The 17,242-nt window shown below is 48.2% G+C and overlaps 1 protein-coding gene across 3 annotated transcripts in view; it reads right to left on the reverse strand.

The window, feature by feature from the left end:
• Positions 1-3,262: 3,262 nt before the first annotated feature.
• VIT (vitrin) overlaps positions 3,263-17,242 on the reverse strand; it is a 124,345-nt gene continuing 110,365 nt past the window's right edge. For all 3 annotated transcript variants that reach the window (XM_066378518.1, XM_066378517.1, XM_066378516.1), the window contains 4 exons: positions 12,780-12,883; positions 9,175-9,401; positions 6,837-7,350; positions 3,263-4,258 (listed from right to left, as the gene is read on the reverse strand). In XM_066378518.1, coding sequence (XP_066234615.1) covers positions 4,080-4,258; positions 6,837-7,350; positions 9,175-9,401; positions 12,780-12,883 — 1,024 coding nt within the window. In that variant the 3' untranslated portion in view covers positions 3,263-4,079. The remainder of the gene's footprint in view (positions 4,259-6,836; positions 7,351-9,174; positions 9,402-12,779; positions 12,884-17,242) is intronic.

Raw genomic sequence — 17,242 nt, forward strand, 5'->3', positions numbered from 1 at the left:
CATTGCAAGGTGATTAGATAGAAGGACATGGTTTGTTGGTGGCCCTGAGGATGGAGGCTGTGTCGTGGGGTCAGTCCTTACTGGGTGGGAAGGCTCACATTGTTCCCTCTGCAGGGTAGTTCAGCAATTTCCAGATGAGGATCATTGCGGAGCAGAGTGGCGTGAGCGTACTAGCTGGTTCTGTCTCCCTGAACCTGGAGTTCATGAGTTATTCCCGTTTCCCTCCAAAAGTCCCCCCTTTGGTCTCAGGATCCCTTTACAGTTTTATTTTTCTTCCTTGCCCTTTTTTTTTTTTTTTAAAGATTTTATTTATTTATTTATAGAGAGGTGAGGAAGAGTGAGAAATATCAACTCATAGTTGCTTCGCTTTTGTTCACTGATTGCTTATGTGCCCTGATCGGGCAAGCCCAAGGTTTCAAACTGGTGATTTCAGCGTTCTAGGTCAGTGCTCTGTCCACTGCGCCACCACAGGCCAGGCCAGAAATTTCCCCTTTGCTTGAGCTACTGTGAATTGAGTTTCTGTTACTTGCAACAGAGAGAACTTGAACCAACACAGCCTCCCATCACCTGGCCCCTGTCTCTTTCTCTCCAGCCTCATTTCCTGACACCCCTGCCTCATGTTTCAAGCTGTCATTCTGTCCGTGTCACCCTGTTTCATGCCTTCTTGCCTTTGCCTCCATCATTTCTTCTGCCGGAACACTGCTGGGACACCTTTTTTAATTTTTTTTTTTTTTTTTACAGAGACAGAGAGTGAGTCAGAGAGAGGGATAGACAGGGACAGACAGACAGGAACGGAGAGAGATGAGAAGCATCAATCATTAGTTTTTCATTGCGCGTTACAACACCTAGTTGTTCATTGATTGCTTTCTCATATGTGCCTTGACCGCGGGCCTTCAGCAGACTGAGTAAACCCTTGCTGGAGCCAGTGACCTTGGGTTCAAGCTGGTAGGCTTTTCCTCAAACCAGATGAGCCCGCACTCAAGTTGGCGACCTCGGGGTCTCAAACCCGGGTCCTCTGCATCCCAGTCCGACGCTCTATCCACTGCGCCACCGCCTGGTCAGGCTGGGACACCTTTTTTAATCTGGCTAAAACAGGTACAAGCTGGCCTAGGAAGGCTTCCAAGCTGGCCTTTCACCTGTCACATGATAGATGTTACTTTCTGAGAGTCTCTGCCACACCAGCCTCTAAGCTCCTTGGACAGGGACCGGGCCTTACTCATCTTTGTGCCCCAGTGTGTGTCCCAGTGCCTGGCTCATGAGAAGTGCTTAAACCATGTTTGTTGAATGAAACTCACAAAGGTAAACAGGAAAAACAAGAGCAGGAGGTGAGCAACAGTTACCCTGTGGACAGATACTTGAAGAGGATCCTGGTTCTAGAGAACAGTGATTGTGACATGCAGTGATGAACTTAGAAGGGCCTTTGAGAGAGGGGTGCAGTCCGGATGGAATTAGCTCCTCTCTTTCTCTGGCCAGCATGCCGTTTCTCCCTCTTCCTGAGATGGCTCTGCCTCCCACTCTACCAGTGCCACGGTGTTAGGGGTTGGTATAGTCAGAACTAGACTTGGTTCTCACTTCCTGTATTCCATGTCCTGATGACATGTATGGATTGTGTCCCCTAATGAGGAGGGACTAAAAAGATTGCTGGGAAATAGGTGGGTTAGAATTCCATACCCAGAGAGCCTGTGTCTGTCTGAGCTGAGAGGCATGTCCAGAGAGGAGGTGGCCTTTGGATTGAAACTTGAGGAGTGAGTATTTAACAAGAGGATGAGGAGCCCAATGTGTTCAGGGAACTATAGGGACCAGAGACTATAGGTTAAAATCGCCCATCATAGTGAGGGGGCAGGATGGCAGTCCAGAGGATCAGGTGGAGTGATGGAGGGAAGTGCAATTGCAATGGACGTTGAATAGACTTTGCGCATTTAATAGATCCTGAGAATTCACGTTGCAGAATGATACATATATTTTAAGTTGTCAGGATTACTAGAGAACCCCCTATGCAGCCACTTTGGTTATTTCATATGCCACAATTTTAAGAAGCAAAGTGGTTAAGTATGTATACTGACTCTGGAGTCAGATTGCCTCTATAACTTCCAGATCTGCCTCTACCTGCTCTGTGACCTTGGACAACTTACGTGACATCTGCATGCCTTGGTTTTAATTTATTTTATTTATTTTTATTTATTCATTTTAGAGAGGAGAGAGAATGATGGGGGGAGCAGGAAGCATCAACTCCCATATGTGCCTTGACCAGACAAGTGCAGGGTTTCGAACCAGCGACCTCAGCATTCCAGGTCGATGCTTTATCCACTGCGCCACCACAGGTCAGGCCTGCATGCCTTGGTTTTATGCTCTGTAAAATGCAAATAATAATGTTACGTTGCTTACCGAATCATAGGGATGAGTTAATACATGTGAAGCCCTTAGAGCAGTGCCCGGCGTGCAGCACTCACTCACTGTGAGGCACTATTACAATTTGATTTCTCATGAGATTGTTTGCAACTGCCAGTCATACACTTTGTGCATAATCCCATGATATTAATTATTTGATTTTAATTGTTCATTTGTGTGTAGTTTCCCACTGAACTGTGAATCCCTCAAAGGAATTAGTTGAATAAGTGTCTTTTTCCAAAATAATTGAATTCACGCTTTCAAGCATATTTTCTATTTATTACATTTACGTGTTGGTAATGTAAGGGGAGAGCTTCTCTTAAGACTATGAGATGAGATCGGGCACGTTCAGGGTGGTATGGCCGTAGACTTCTCTTAAGACTGTGACTGGCGACAACATTTTTATTTGGAAACTCCTCCTCGAGGCTGGGAATCCTTGGATACAGAAGCTCTGTCTTCTTTATAAAACAATGCCAGTGCCTCCTGGAAGACCTGCTTCATGGAGCTGTCGTCTTGACACAGGAGTTAAAAGCCCAGGGAGCCTGACCAGGCGGTGGCACAGTAGATAGAGTGTCACACTAGGATGCCGAGGACCTAGGTTCGAGACCCCGAGGTCGCCAGCTTGAGCACGGGCTCATCTGGTTTGAGCAAAAGCTCACCAGCTTGGACCCAAGGTTGCAGGCTCGAGCAAGGGGTTACTCGGTCTGCTGAAGGCCCGCGGTCAAGGCATATATGAGAAAGCAATCAATGAACAACTAAGGTGTCGCAATGCGCAACGAAAAACTAATGATTGATGCTTCTCATCTCTCCATTCCTGTCTGTCTGTCCCTGTCTATCCTTCTCTCTGACTCTCTCTCTGTCTCTGTAAAAAAAAAAAAAAAAGCCCAGGGAAACAAGAACTAATCTGAACAATCAGTGTGAATGAAATTTTCTAGCAGAGCCTTGTTCCAAAACTTTTTAGCAAAGAAACTTCTTTCAAGGAGCCCTAATTCCTGAGAGGTGAGCCAGTTGCATGGAGTTTACATATTCTATGCACCCCGATGCTGGACCGATGGTCCTGGCCTCTTGTTTTGATTGACATGGAGGGGAAAGGACGTGGAAGACCTTTTCTGCTGAGACCACAGAATGAGAGAGAGTTGCCTTAGGAGACTGGTTCCAAGTCTGAAGGACCCAGAGAGCTCTGTAGAGACTGGACTGGAGCCCAGGGGTGTATTCCGAGAATGTGTGTAGGACTGGAATGGGGGAGATCGGGGGCGTTCACACCCCGCAAGACACAAAGATCATGTATAGTCCTTTTCCATATTTAATTAAGCAACTCCTACATTGTCATGACAAAATCGAAACTTGTTGAGGGCTACAGAGTTCTAAAGAGAAGTAAAAACTTTAAGAACCTCACAGAAGCTTTGGGTAAGCCTGCCTTGAGTGCTGTACTCTATTCTGAATAGTTATTTTCAAAACTGTTGTCAAAATGGAGAACCCTCAGCACCCTCAAAAGGATGTGTCATTTTGGCTCCTTCTACAAATTTATGATCATCTCAAGTTTTGAAGTATGAAACAACCACACTGGCAAAGAACAGTAACAACACAGCATTTCTCAAGCCCTGCGTGCCTTGCCGCCCTTGTGTGCCCCATAAAACTGTTGGGGGTTGTCCCAGAGTCAGTGAGGAAAGCAGTATTTGTCTGTTCTGAATTCAGTTCCGAGGTCGTGAGTTGAATTCTGTACAAATGTTCTCGATGACCTTAGGGACCAATTTGTAGAGGTTGTCAAATTCGTCCACAAAGAAGGCGTGGTCCTTGGCAGGGTGAGTGGCGATGACTTCCAGCTCATCCTGTGCAGCCCAGGCGACGCCTATTGCATAGGTGATCACTCCTGTGGGGACAAAGTTTCAATGAAACAAATGTACCCAAGAAGAAGGACTAGGAATGAATCCTTGCCTTTCTTTTGCTCTGCAGGCTACTGTGTTTGAATGCGACCAAATCCCAAATCAGAAATGTGCCCCAAAGTACGAACATATGCCAACAGTAACAAAATTGCTAAAGTTTCCATCCCATAGGAGTTTATAGTCTTTTGAAGGGGGAAAAAACGCCAGACAAAATGGAATAAATGCGTGATCAAAATTTCATACCCCTGAGCAGCAGAGGGGATGATGTTTTGGGACAAGTGAAACTTTGGGCGCCATGCAGATCATACCACATGGCAAAGCCTGCTCTACCTGTGTGTGGAGCCAAACAAAATTTCAGGGAGTTTTAAATGCATTAAAAATTCAGTCCAGGATCTTTGAAGCTAAAACAGTGGCACTGAATGACTTTAGGCTTGTGTGAGGGTGGCTTTACCAGCCACACACTCCAAGCTCATTCCCTCTGCAGGAACACTGCACAAGGACCTGGAGAGGCAGTCCCCCAGCGTCTGCTCCATCAGCACGGGAAGATGGGGTTTCAAGATAAGGGAACGCCCAACAGTGTAGAATGCTGCAGGGAGGTCCCGTAAGACGAAAACAAAAAAGTACTCATTGGATAGAAAAACACAAAACAAGACATTGGTGGTCTGGAGAGAGCAGTGTCAGGGGAGTAGATGACAAACCGAATGAGTTGCTGTGAGTTGAGAGGGAATGAGTATATGGAGACAGCGCAGACCCATCGGGAAGGGGGCTGTGAGGGGGAGGGGATAGGTGGTAGCTGGAGCGGAACATGGTGTCGAAAAGATTTTTTTATTTTTGTGGCTCATTAAACTGCATTTAACTGCTGGTTCCTTTTCTTACCTCTCCGGTGTCTTTTCTGAATATTGTCTACATTGGGAAAATCCAGCTTTGGGCTTCAAAATGCTGGCAACTGACAGAAGAACAGCTTTGCTGCAGGACAGGGCTGGCTTAGACTGACTAAGCCCTCATTTCTGCTCAGAGAAGGAAGAGCTGCCCCACCCCCCAATAAAGACAACACACACAGTGTTAGACATTTAGTTTTTCAGATCCTTGAGCCCACCCTTGTTGTAGAGAACTTTCATGGGCAATTCTGATAGCTGTCCACCCAGCCTTGGCTTGTACACTCCCGGGGACATGGTGCCCCTGGCCTCCGTATAAGTTGCATCCATTGGTCCCACGTCTTTAGAGCTGCCCAGAACAGGAGAGCCCTGACAGCTCCTAGGACATCTCCCTCAATGTGCACTCTGACCCGGGGATGGCCAAGGACACCTCTGGGGGAGCCTCCAGGGGGTACATCTGTAAACAATAGTGAGAGAGGAGCTGAACACAGCTGGGGCCAGATGTTTGCAGAAAGCAACATCTTTCAAGAGCTGGACCCCTTGGCCCTGCCCAAGCATTTGGGAACTCTGGGCAGGTTGCTTCTGAGCCTTAAACCGTCTTTACTCTACTGACACGAGCCCAAGGGACACTGTGACTGCTGGCACTCGGGCCATCTGCCATCCTATCATTGCGAGCATGCCCTACAGGCTCCACAGGGTAAATCACTGGGAAGACCGGCCCAAGCCTGGTGTGTCTGGTTACGTTGGCTTCCAGAAGTCAGAACTGCTGGTTTAATGTAAGGCTTATTTGTTTATTTTTACCCCTCATTGTTTCAGGAAGGACTAAAAGCAGCTTTAAAGAATATTGAAAATCCTGCTAACTAACCCAAAAGAAGAGGAAAGCAAGAAAGCAAGATGAAAACAAGCCCCACACTGAGTAAGTCTTGCTTGTTCTCTGCTCCTGTCTGTGGGTCTCTGGTGTTCCCTGACCACTGGGCTTACTTCATCATCGTCATCACTGTTATTACTGTCATGCGGGGTTTTCTTCGGGTTGGACTTTCATGATGTTTTATGACACTTTGCAAAACAGTGATTAGACAAAGATTCTGTGAAAGAGGCATTAAAATGTGACTGATTTTCTAAACATTCATAACAATATTTTGTTCATTTCTCATGGTTCTAAGCTTTCTGTGTTCCTCTTAACAAATTTTCATATGGAAGTATCTCTTTAAATATTTTGAATGGAAATTTCTTTGAGGTCTCCCCCATGCCCCCAACATCTGGTTAGCAGTTGCTTACAAAAATGTTACTTTTCTTTTAAAACATTAGTTTTCTCCAAATTTCTAACACAACTTGGTGTCTTCAATAGCAATTAAAGTAAGGAGTCAAATTCCTTTTCCATGTGTCATACCCTCCTGGGCAGTGACTCAGAGTGTGGGGCATAGAGGAGAGGGTTGATGCCCCTCGGTGTCCGCAGGTCTCGGGTTTGCCACAACCCTGGGCACTAACTACCTGGGTGCTCCCTGCCTACTCCTTCTTCATTGCCCTGAGGGGCCTGCCGCATGGAACCTCACCCTCACACTCTCCTCAGGGTTTGAAACGTTCTGCTAAGTGATAGACAAAACCAGTGTATGAAAAGACTGTCCTTCCCTTGTCCCGCCAAGCCACAGAGGGATGCTCAGCACCAGCCTGGTCAGTAAGACCAGCTTACCCTTATGGTGCGCAGCCATGGCCGGAATGTGGATGTCATCATAGGACCTCCCGTCGGTGATGAGGATCATTAACTTCCTCTTGTTGGGCTTGGACTTCTTGAAGAGCTGCTCCAGGGCGTAGTTGATGGCGGCCCCCGTGCTGGTCCCGCCACTCCAGTAGCCCACCCTCTTGATGGCGTTGAGGATGTCGGACTTGGTGCTGTACGCTTCGAACCCAAACTCCAGCCGCTGCTCGTAGGTGTACTGCACAGCCCCGATGCGCGTGTCCGTGTCTGAAATCTCAAACTCTTTGCTGATGTTGGCCACGAACTGCAGAACCGTGCGGAAGTTGCCTGTCCCCACGCTGCTGGAGCCGTCGATGACAAAGCCAACGTCGGCCGAGTTGAAGCAGGTCTTGCTGCAGGCCAGCCGGTCGGTGTCGCAGACCCGCTTCACCAGGGGCTGCACGGATTTGCGGAGGCTGAACCAGCTCTGCACGCTGAGTGAGTAGAAGCTGTTGGTCCTGCACACGGCCTGGAAGACAGAGGGGCAGCGCACCTGGCGGTCAGGGGGGAGATTCTCCACTCTGTCACGACTACCCTTGACCACCCGGGCAGGGGAAGAAGCCAACAGACTCTTGTTTTCTACACTAGCTAGTCCTCCTAAAGCTCTTTCTCCATCTTGGTTCGCCCATTTTGGCACTCGCTGGGGGAGACCCCTCACGCTGTCTCTGAACTCGCTCCCAGTCCCTTAGCGGGGCCTCTGTTTAGTGGAGAGCCATCCCTTAAGCCAGAGGTCTCAAACTCGCGGTCCGCCGAACAATTTTGTGCGGCCCGCAGACTAATCCACGAACTACAGTTTCTGGTCGTTTTGTGACACTGAAAAGTGTTGCGTAACAGTTGCCTTTTGTAGACCTAGTGCGGCCAGCCTAACGGCTGTGATCTTGCTCTGCGGCCCACATGCTGAGTTGAGTTTGAGACCCCTGCCTTAAGCAAACCTAAAGGGGGAGGCGAAGCATGGGTTTCAGCTCGTATTTATGCCTAGGCACATCTGTCAGTTCATTCGTGCGGGCTGCCAGCCCTATGATCGGCACCGGTGCGCACCAGTGTGTGGGAGGGTCAAAGAATGCTTTCGATCTGATCGGGAAAACAGGACACACACTTGACACAGCTAAAGAAATGCCGGCAGAGCAGCCCTGGGCCAGCGAGAGGGGCCCCGCGGGTCAGCTGTTGCAGTCAGTGTTCTTGGAGAGGTTCTCTCATGAACCCCTCACCCTCATCCTACACACTGGAATGATAGCCCCTCTGTCGTGAAGGAACAAGCCAAAGACCAGCTGGGAAGGGCCATCTCTGCGTCCCTGAGACTGGAACATAAATCTCTTAGCCTTTAAAACTCAGTCACTGTCGTCCAGACAACCCTGGTTCCAGGCAAATGAATATGTATTTACTTGTGCCCAAACTTGTTTCAGGAAAAAAAAAAAAGTTACACAGCTGCAGATAAACATTGAGCCACCTGGTTGGTGGCTCCAGGAAGTGACTGGGCTGGTGTTCCCAAAGTGTGCGTTTCCTCCTGGCCACTGCCTCTCCCGGAGACCCAGGGCGAATCACAGCCCTGATGTCGCCAGGTGAACTTATATAATTAGAATTTTATTTTAAAACAAGAAATGACTTAAAATTGTCCTAGGGAATATTTTTAATTGGTTTGTACAAACCTAAATGGAGTTCAGAGAACTTTCCATGGATCAGGCGACCTTTAAGCTGAGTGCTGAGGCTGAGTTGAATTCTAGCTGATGGACGGAGAGGAGGGATTCCGGCCAGGCCAGCTGAGTCAAGCCATGACGGGAGAGAGTTGGAGGCGGACAGGAGGCTAGTGGCTGGAGCAGAGGGCCTGTGTGTGGGAGTCATCGTAGGTGGCCAGGAGCAGCGTTTGAAAACATGATTTCCCTGAGATGGCTCAACACCACCCTTTCCTTGTTAATCAGATTGGTTAATTTGCCGTGTGCACGCACATACATGCGCTGGCGTAGGGTGCCCGTGGGCGTGCTCCTGTGAGGGCTCGCTAGGCTGCCTGGTTGAGGTCCCTTGTACTGTGAGAGGGGCCTGGGGCAACCTCTTTGTGAGACCCAGGGACACTTCTCCCAAGGTGCTGATGCTGGCCTCAGTCCCCCGTTGCCGGTTGGGTTTTGCTTTGAGAGGGTATTCGCAGGTGCCAGATGTGTGAATCCCACCCTGAAGGCCCTCCTCCAGAGAAGTGAGCTTCATGCCCATTTGAAGGAAGGAGAGACACAGCCTGGACAGCTGTCACAGCTTTGCAAATGCAGGGAGCCTTTTGGTGGGTGAGTTCCTGGGAGTTACGTACCTTGTTTGCAAAGTTGGGCTCCATCACGTACTGTTTCTCATTTTCAATGGCACCTTCAACGGTGATGAAGAAAATGTTGATTCCTGACTCCCTCGCAAGCCTTGAAGCCTCCTCCACCTTGTCCGTGGGCCAGCCGTCCACAATCACCACGGCCACGTTGGGAGCGCCACCTCTGTTTCCATTGGCTTTGGAAAAGAAGTTCTTGGTCACAAAGGAGATAGCCCGGCCTGGAAGAAAAAGAGAACTGATGCTTGGAGTGATTGTACCAATTACAATTACAGGGATAACTCATAGCAGCAAAGAAGTCCAGGAAAACACTCTTACCCCTCCCCCTGTTTGCTGCTTTGTTTACCAGGTTTACTATTTTGGGGTGACAATTCAGGGGTTTAGGTACACGCACAATGTTGTGCAGCCATCACCACTATTTCCCTCTCCAGTTTCATTTTAAGCCTTTGACTTTTCATTGTCTCATATTAAAAAAAAAATGTTTAAGAACCAGCAAGCAGGTAAAAAAGATTTTCATGGAAACAAAAATGTCCCTTCTCTGCCTGGGTGCTGGAACCCCACTGTGCCCCTAAACCGGCCCCATATTGTATTCGAGAGCATGGGGTGGGAGGAGTTGACCTGAGTGACAGGGGCCTCTGCTCGGCCTCCTGCAGCTGGAGCTGAGCCTGGTGCCAGGTGCTGCTGGGTGTGAGGGCCGTGTTCCCGGGTCAGTGGTATCTTCCGTCCAGTCACGTGCCAGGGTTCGGGCGTGGCTTGCCAGGGAAGCGCTGCACCGGCCAAGAGCTGAGGCGCTGTGTTCAGTCCTTTTGCCTCCAGGCTCAGTGGCCCTGGGTAGGGCACTCCCTGTCTCTGTGCCTAGATGTTCATGACAACGAACCGCCTTCCCCAAGCACATGTTTCGTGTGGTCAGGGGCCTCAGGAAATTTTCAGAGTCAACTAGGGTGGCCAGTTGTTCTAGTTTACCAGGACTTTCCCAGTTTCAACACTGAAAGGCCCATATCACTTCTGGGCCAACTGGGATGATTGGTCACCCTAGTGTCAGCAAAGCTGCATATAGTAAGGCAGGAGGGGTTCCATGGACGCCTAGGGTAAGGCCCTAGGGGTGTGTATCCATATATCCTCTGAAATTATACAGTGTTTTGTGTGTATAAATATCTCCTTGGGTAGAAGGGTCATAGCTTTCAGGTGATTCTTTTGATCTTTTAAAATTTAAATTTTTTTTTTATTTTTTGAAGTGAGAAACAGGGAGTCAGAGAGATAGACTCCTGCATGCGCTCGACCAGGATTCACCTGGCAAGCCCACTAGGGGGCGATGCTCTGCCCATCTAGGGCATTGCTCCATTGCAACCGGAGCCATTCTAGAGCCCTAGGCAGAAGCCATGGAGCCGTCCTCAGCGCCCAGGCCATCTTTGCTCCAGTGGAGCCTTGGCTGTGGGAGAGGAAGAAAGAGACAGAAAGAAAGGAGATGGAGAGGGGTGGAAAAGCAGATGGGCACTTCTCCTGTGTGCCCTGACTGGGAATTGAACCCGGGACATCCATACACTGGGTTGACGCTCTACTGCTGTGCCAACTGGCCAGGGCTTGCCAGGTGATTCTTAAAGGGATTCTTGATCTAAATAAAAGGTGAGAACTACCTTCTTAAGACTTTGAGATTAATGTTATTACATAAAATGCTTTTCTGGTTTTGGACAGCATCCTGGTTCCACTGGTTAGTCTAATCTTACATGACAAATGAAAGGATTAACTTAAAACAAAAAAACAACAAAAAAGAAGGGATCAACTGGTTACATATGCAGTTGCTGGAGAAGTGTCTTGGAGAACCCGTGGGAGCAGGCTGCGTAGAGCACAATTGCTAAGGGAGGAGCCCGGCTGCTGAGGACTGCTTTCTTTTTTTTTTTTTGCATTTTTCCAAAGCTGGAAACAGGGAGGCAGCAGACAGACTCCCGCATGAACCCCACCGGGATCCACCTGGCATGCCCACCAGGGGGCGATGCTCTGCCCCTCTGAGGTGTCACTCTGTTGCATCCAGAGCCATTCTAGCACCTGAGGCAGGGGCCACAGAGCCATCCTCAGTGCCTGGGCCATCTTTGCTCCAATGGAGCCTCACTGCAGGAGGGGAAGAGAGAGACAGAGAGGAAGGAGAGGGGGAGGGGTGGAGAAGCAGATGGGCGCTTCTCCTGTATGCCCTGGCCGGGAATCAAACCCGGGACTCCTGCACGCCAGGCTGACGCTCTACCACTGAGCCAATAACTAAAGCACAATTCCCTCAAGGCCAAGGGCCTCGGGCTTAATGTTAGGCGCCTGTAGGCAGGGCATAGGGAGCCCCAAGATCTCCTTACCCAATCTTAAATTTGAAGTCCATAGTCCATTAGTGCTCAACAGACATTCCATCTACTTTCCAGAAAGCCTTAAAAACAGAGGCTAGAAATCTGAGAACTACATTTTTTTAGAGGCTCTTGAAGCCACAGCTCCAGATTTTTTTTTTAGCTTCATGGACTGATGCATACTCATGAGAGTTAAAAAAATGAAACTTAGGCAGAGATTGTACTTTGGATTCTGCTATTTCTTCTGACGAGTGGCTGTGTAGCATTTGGCTTCTCTGGGGCAGTGTCAGCGGAGGTGCCTGTGTCTGGTCCCTAGCTTTGCTGGTGGTGAGGTGGTAAGGGGCAGGACGTTTGTTATGTGGGTGTGAACAGGGCAGGTGGGGCATGTTTTCTGAATGGCAGCTGTATCGGAAGCTTCCTGATCAGGGTGGCTTCCTGGCTGAAGCAGATTCCTGAAGGGACTGTGGTGGCAGAATTGAGAAAGCGATGTCCTGGTCTCGCAAGAGGCAGGTCCTCTGAGCCCTGGGTCTGCAGGAAGCTTTCAGAAACCACCTTTGAAAGCTAGCTTTTTTCCCCTGTGTGTTCCAGGCCAAGTAACTGAGGTTCACGTCTTCATTTCCTCCGACTTGGATGGTAGGAACAGGTTCCCTGGGAAGCAGACAGCCAACCCTCCCTGTGCCCCAAAGCCAGATCCCCATTTATAAATTAATACGTTGGCATGGGCTCCTTGGCAGCCCTTAGGCTTGGTCAGTGTGAAACGGTTGACTATGGCCCAGTCACCTCTGGGAGAACTTAATAAAATGGAGCTTCTGGACCTGCTTGGCTGAGGACTTGATCTTAGACTCCTGGTCTTCCCTTCACCCCCTCCAGGCTCAGATGTCACAGGTTGATACATGCTCTCTTGGCACAATCATCACTGTAACAGAAACTGATTAGAGCAAGACTCCCAAGTGAAGCTTCCTGAATGGAACTGGTTATGAAGTTGAATGTTAAATAGTTGATGCCTGGTAGACCAATCAAGAAACAGTCCCAGTCCATATGTCCTGAGGGAAGCTGCCATCCTGAGGAGCCAGGCACCCTGGAACTTTCCGGCATGTGTGTGGTAACGGTTCTTGCCCGAGTCTGTGATAATACTTGAGAAAAGATATAAATATTATGTGGATCATTTCTTGATGGATTATTATTCATTTTTCCTCCTATTTTTAATGCTAGAAAATGTCACGTAGAATGAGAACCACAGTAGCAAGATAGAACGAATGAATGTGGATCACATACCTACATTAGAAAGCCCTCCTCTCTGGGTAATTTTCTCTAAGGCTGTCTTCAGGTCTTGGGAATTCATGTGAGTCTTGAGGTTAAACTGGGTAGCAGGATTGTCTCTGAGGAGTCAGAACAAGAAATAAAAATTAGGTGGACAGTTATTAGCTTTGGAGGAAAGCAGAAATCATAGTCGATTCTTCATTTATTTTTATTTATTTTATTTATTTGTTTATATATATTTTTTTAAGTGAGAGGAGGGGAGATAGACTCCCGCATGCCCCCCGACTGGGATCCAGCCAGCAAGCCCCATCTGGTGCTGATGCTGGAATCAACCCGAGCCCCTGGCTGCGAGAGGGGAAGAGAGAGAAAAGGGAGAGAGGGAGGGGTGGAGAAGCAGATGGGGGTGGAGAAGCAGATGGCTGCTTCTCTGTGTGCCATGACCAGGGATTGAAACCAAGACATCCGCACTCCAGTTCGATGCTCTATCCACTGAGCCAACTGGCCAGGGCCTTGATTCATTTATATACATATATATAGAATAGAAGCTGCTTCGAAGCCTTAAGCTTTGGTTTATAAAATGCCCCACTGTGGACAGAAGTAGTGGTGAGACAGGAGGCCTGGGCTCCTCCCCAGTGTGTGAATAGCAGACTGGGCTGGTTCAGGCATCAGAATGTGTGGGTTCCAGTTTTGACTGTCATTTCCTAGCTGTGCAACCTTGAGAAGTCATTTAACTTCTCTGGGCGTCAGTTTCTTCATCTAGGTGAAAACAAAGATAATATTCATATTGCTAAAGAGCAGGTAGGATTTCACAAATGCAAGGATGTCCCCTGGCTGCTCCACACCCCCCTCTCCTGAAAGAAAACCTCAGCTGTTAGGTGAGGCCTGGGTTCCCTGTGCTGGAACTGCATCTTAGCAGCAGGGTCAAGCAAAAGACATCCCTCAGCTCTTTCAGGTCATAGCTCCTGTGACTGGGCGAGAAGATTCAAATCTCACCCAGGAGGCCAACATCTATTTTACTGAAGGCTGAAGAAGAGTCCTGGAGAGGAGCTGGAGTGAATTACGTGGAGAAACAGAATGAAAATCCTTCTCTAGAGAGGAGTCTCCCTGGGGAAACTGTGCAGACAGGCTGGGAGCAGCAGAACAGAGGGCGTGGAAGACCTTTTGTGAGCAGGTGGGAGGCATGCAGGGTGGGGGTGGGGGTGCTGCTGGGTGTGTGTGTGCACCCCCCCCCCAAGGGAACCAGGAGGAAGTAAAATCCCATTGTGTGAAGTGCTGACACTCAGCAGGGCTTCGCAGGACTGTGACTTCTAAGGTCGCACAGGGCCCTGTACTCCAGGAGAGCCTGCTCTTGTTTCAGTGCTCTGATGCTGCTGTCTCAAAGTTCTTAATAATTTTTGAGTCAAGAGTCCCTGCAAATTATGTGACTGATCATGGCTGCAGGTTGCTAAGTTCCCAAGGAGAGGGTGAAGGAGACTTTTAAAAGCAGCCTTTCCATAAACACCACAAGTGGATGCAGGAAGAAACAGCTTTAGGCAGTTCCGGGCTGGAATTCCAAGGGGCCTGCAGTGGAGTGTCAGCGGGTCCTTCAGAGGACCCGGCAGCGCAATAGCCAAGGAACCAGCCCCTAGGACCCGGCAGGAGCCGTCCTCTTCCTCCCCCTCCTTCTCTTCTCCATCCCTATTTGCTGACCTTCCTGGCTATCTCATAGTGACCTGTGTCAGAGGAGAAGTTGTAAAGAAGCTGGAAAGATGCCCCTCCTGTCTTCCATTGTATTAATAAATATGAGAGACACGGGCTGGTTCTTGGGCATGACCAAAGCTGCTACCATCAAAGAAGGCAATGGAAAGCCGAAAACAAGCACGACCAAGGTGGGTGGTGGACAAAATCCAATGACATTAAATGCCACCAGATGAAAACGAAGTTCTAGTTTTGGATTAAATTGAAAAAACAACAACAACAGAGCAAACTGTAGACTGGAGAGATGTGGGTGTTTAACTGCCTTGATCTTACTACTATCAACCTACAGTGTGAAGTCTCATGAACTGAGGCTGCCATAATACAAGCCACACGCAGGGAGGAGGAATCACAGAGACATTGCTCTATTGCTTTCATGGTTCTCTTCTTCTTTTTCCCTAGTCACAAGGGCTTGCAGGTTTATATTCTTGCAGATCAATTTTAGTTTTTTTTTGTTTTTGGTTTGTTTGTTTTTTTGGCAGAGACAGAGAGAGTCAGAGAGAGGGACAGACAGACAGGAAGGGAGATGAGAAACATCAATTCTTCATTGCGGCTCCTTAGTTGTTTATTGATTGATTTCTCATATGTGCCTTGACCGGGGGCTACAGCAGACCTAGTGACCCCTTGCTCGAGCCAGCGACCTTGGGCTCAAGCTGGTGAGCCTTGCTCAAACCAGATGAGCCTGCGCTCAAGCTGGCGACCTCGGGGACTTGAACCTGAGTCCTCCGAGTCCCAGTCTGATGCTCTATCCACTGTACCACTGCCTGTCAGACTCTTTTTTTTTTTTTAATTTTTTAAAATAAATTTTTATTTTAATGGGGTGACATCAATAAATCAGGGTACATATATATTCAAAGAAAACATTTTCAGGTTATCTTGTCATTTAGTTCTGTTGCATACCCATCACCCAAAGAGAGATCGTCCTCCGTCACCCTCTATCCAGTTTTCTTTGTACCCCTCCCCCGCCCCCTCCCCCTCTCCCTCCTTCCCTCCCCCCACCCCCCGTAACCACCACACTCCTGTCCATGTCTCTTAGTCTCTCTTTAATGTCCCACCAATGTATGGAATCCTGCAGTTCTTGTTTTTCTCTGATTTGCTCATTTCACTCCGCATAATGTTATCAAGATTCCACCATTCTGCTGTAAGTGATCCGATGTCATTATTTCTTCTAGCTGACTAGTATACCATGGTGTATATGTGCCCCATCTTCTTTATCCAGCCTTCTATTTTTTTTTTTTACAGTGATTAAAAGCCTTTAAGCCAACTCTTGGCCAATACAGCAAGAATCCATAAAAGAGTAGTGTCCTTAACATGTTCACCAAGTCCAAGTTGGCCCCATCACCATGCCAAATCCCTGAAAAATGCAACCCAACCACAGTTCAGTCTGTTAGGAGCTGTCACAGGGAGCAGTAGTCCAGGAAAAGTCCACATCCAGGAAAAATCCGCATGGCACTGGAATTGTTGTCACCATTCTATACTTTGCAGCTCATGTCCAAGTCCCAATGACCGCTGCTTCTAGCTGGTAATGATTCAGGTAGACTGGAGAAGCCATTTGCAGCATGCGTGGATATGGAGCTTCTGTTCTCCTCTGCCTGGAGAGATGAGACCAGATAGCTTTTCCATGGAGCTCTGCAACTGTGGCATGGTAAAGAGAACCTTGGGATACACTAAGCTGGGTGACAAAGGTAGATTCATAATAGAAGTTGGCAAAAGGGGGAAAGAGAGCTCTAAATTAGGAGTAGGTCCCAGCCTGAAATATGAGTGGGGCATTGAGGTAGGAGGGATAAAGGAAACACTATATATTAAGCAAAGCAGCAGAAAATAGGACTATCAACACCCACAACAGAGATCTTTGAGGGAAGAATAAAAAACCTGACTATTCAGGCAAAACATACTTAAGTGGCCCTTGTGCAAATGAGATCAGTTTACCTGCTTCTTGGAAGAAATACCCAAGGCTCGTCGTCCACAGTATCATAGATGGGGCCGACGGCCCTGGGCACCTTCAGCCTTTAGTGGCAAACCCCAGCTTTCTGGGCAAGGTTAGGTCATAGGTGGCTGGAGCAGGGCTGGAAGAGACTGAACCCTCCCTTAGCGAGGGGGAAGCCTACCTTCCAGTGTCCCTGTTTCCTCACAGCAGAGGCATGTAAGCCTGGCAGGCTTTAGCTCAATGACCTTCCTTTCCACTATTGAAGCAGGACCCAGATGGCATCCTATGAGACCCCTTTGGGGCGTTGGAGCCTTTAAGGGCGTATCCTAAAAGCTGGTAGTTCCCCTGATCTCTATTGGGCTTTTTCTGCCTCTAGGTATCTTAAAAGCCATGCTCAGAAGATCTCGCTGAGGGGTTTGAGGATCCCCATCTGCCTATATAAATCTTTTCCATATATCTGGAGCTATTTGGAAAAAGACAAAACAGTGTTATTAGCTGGATCTAATAAAGAAGGTAGTAGTTTGCAGGCGAAAAAGATTTGGTGTCTCCTGTTCATCAGCATTCAAAAGAAATGTAAATTAATTTTTTTTAAGTAAAAAGCATGATATGGTAGACCCGTAGGAGTTCCAGGATATGACTACTCCCTTTTAATTTTTTTTTTTAAATTGACCTTAAAATGTTTGCTGAGTACACTTTAATAATACCTTAACTTTAAAGATTGTAAGCATGACAAAATACAGTAAATGCTTTTGCTCCATATGCAGGAGCATTTTCAGTTAAGCCAGTTTAGGAAATCCAATAATAGCCTGACCAGGCG

This window comes from Saccopteryx leptura, chromosome 3 (assembly GCF_036850995.1).
Source record: "Saccopteryx leptura isolate mSacLep1 chromosome 3, mSacLep1_pri_phased_curated, whole genome shotgun sequence".
Lineage (NCBI taxonomy): Eukaryota > Metazoa > Chordata > Mammalia > Chiroptera > Emballonuridae > Saccopteryx > Saccopteryx leptura.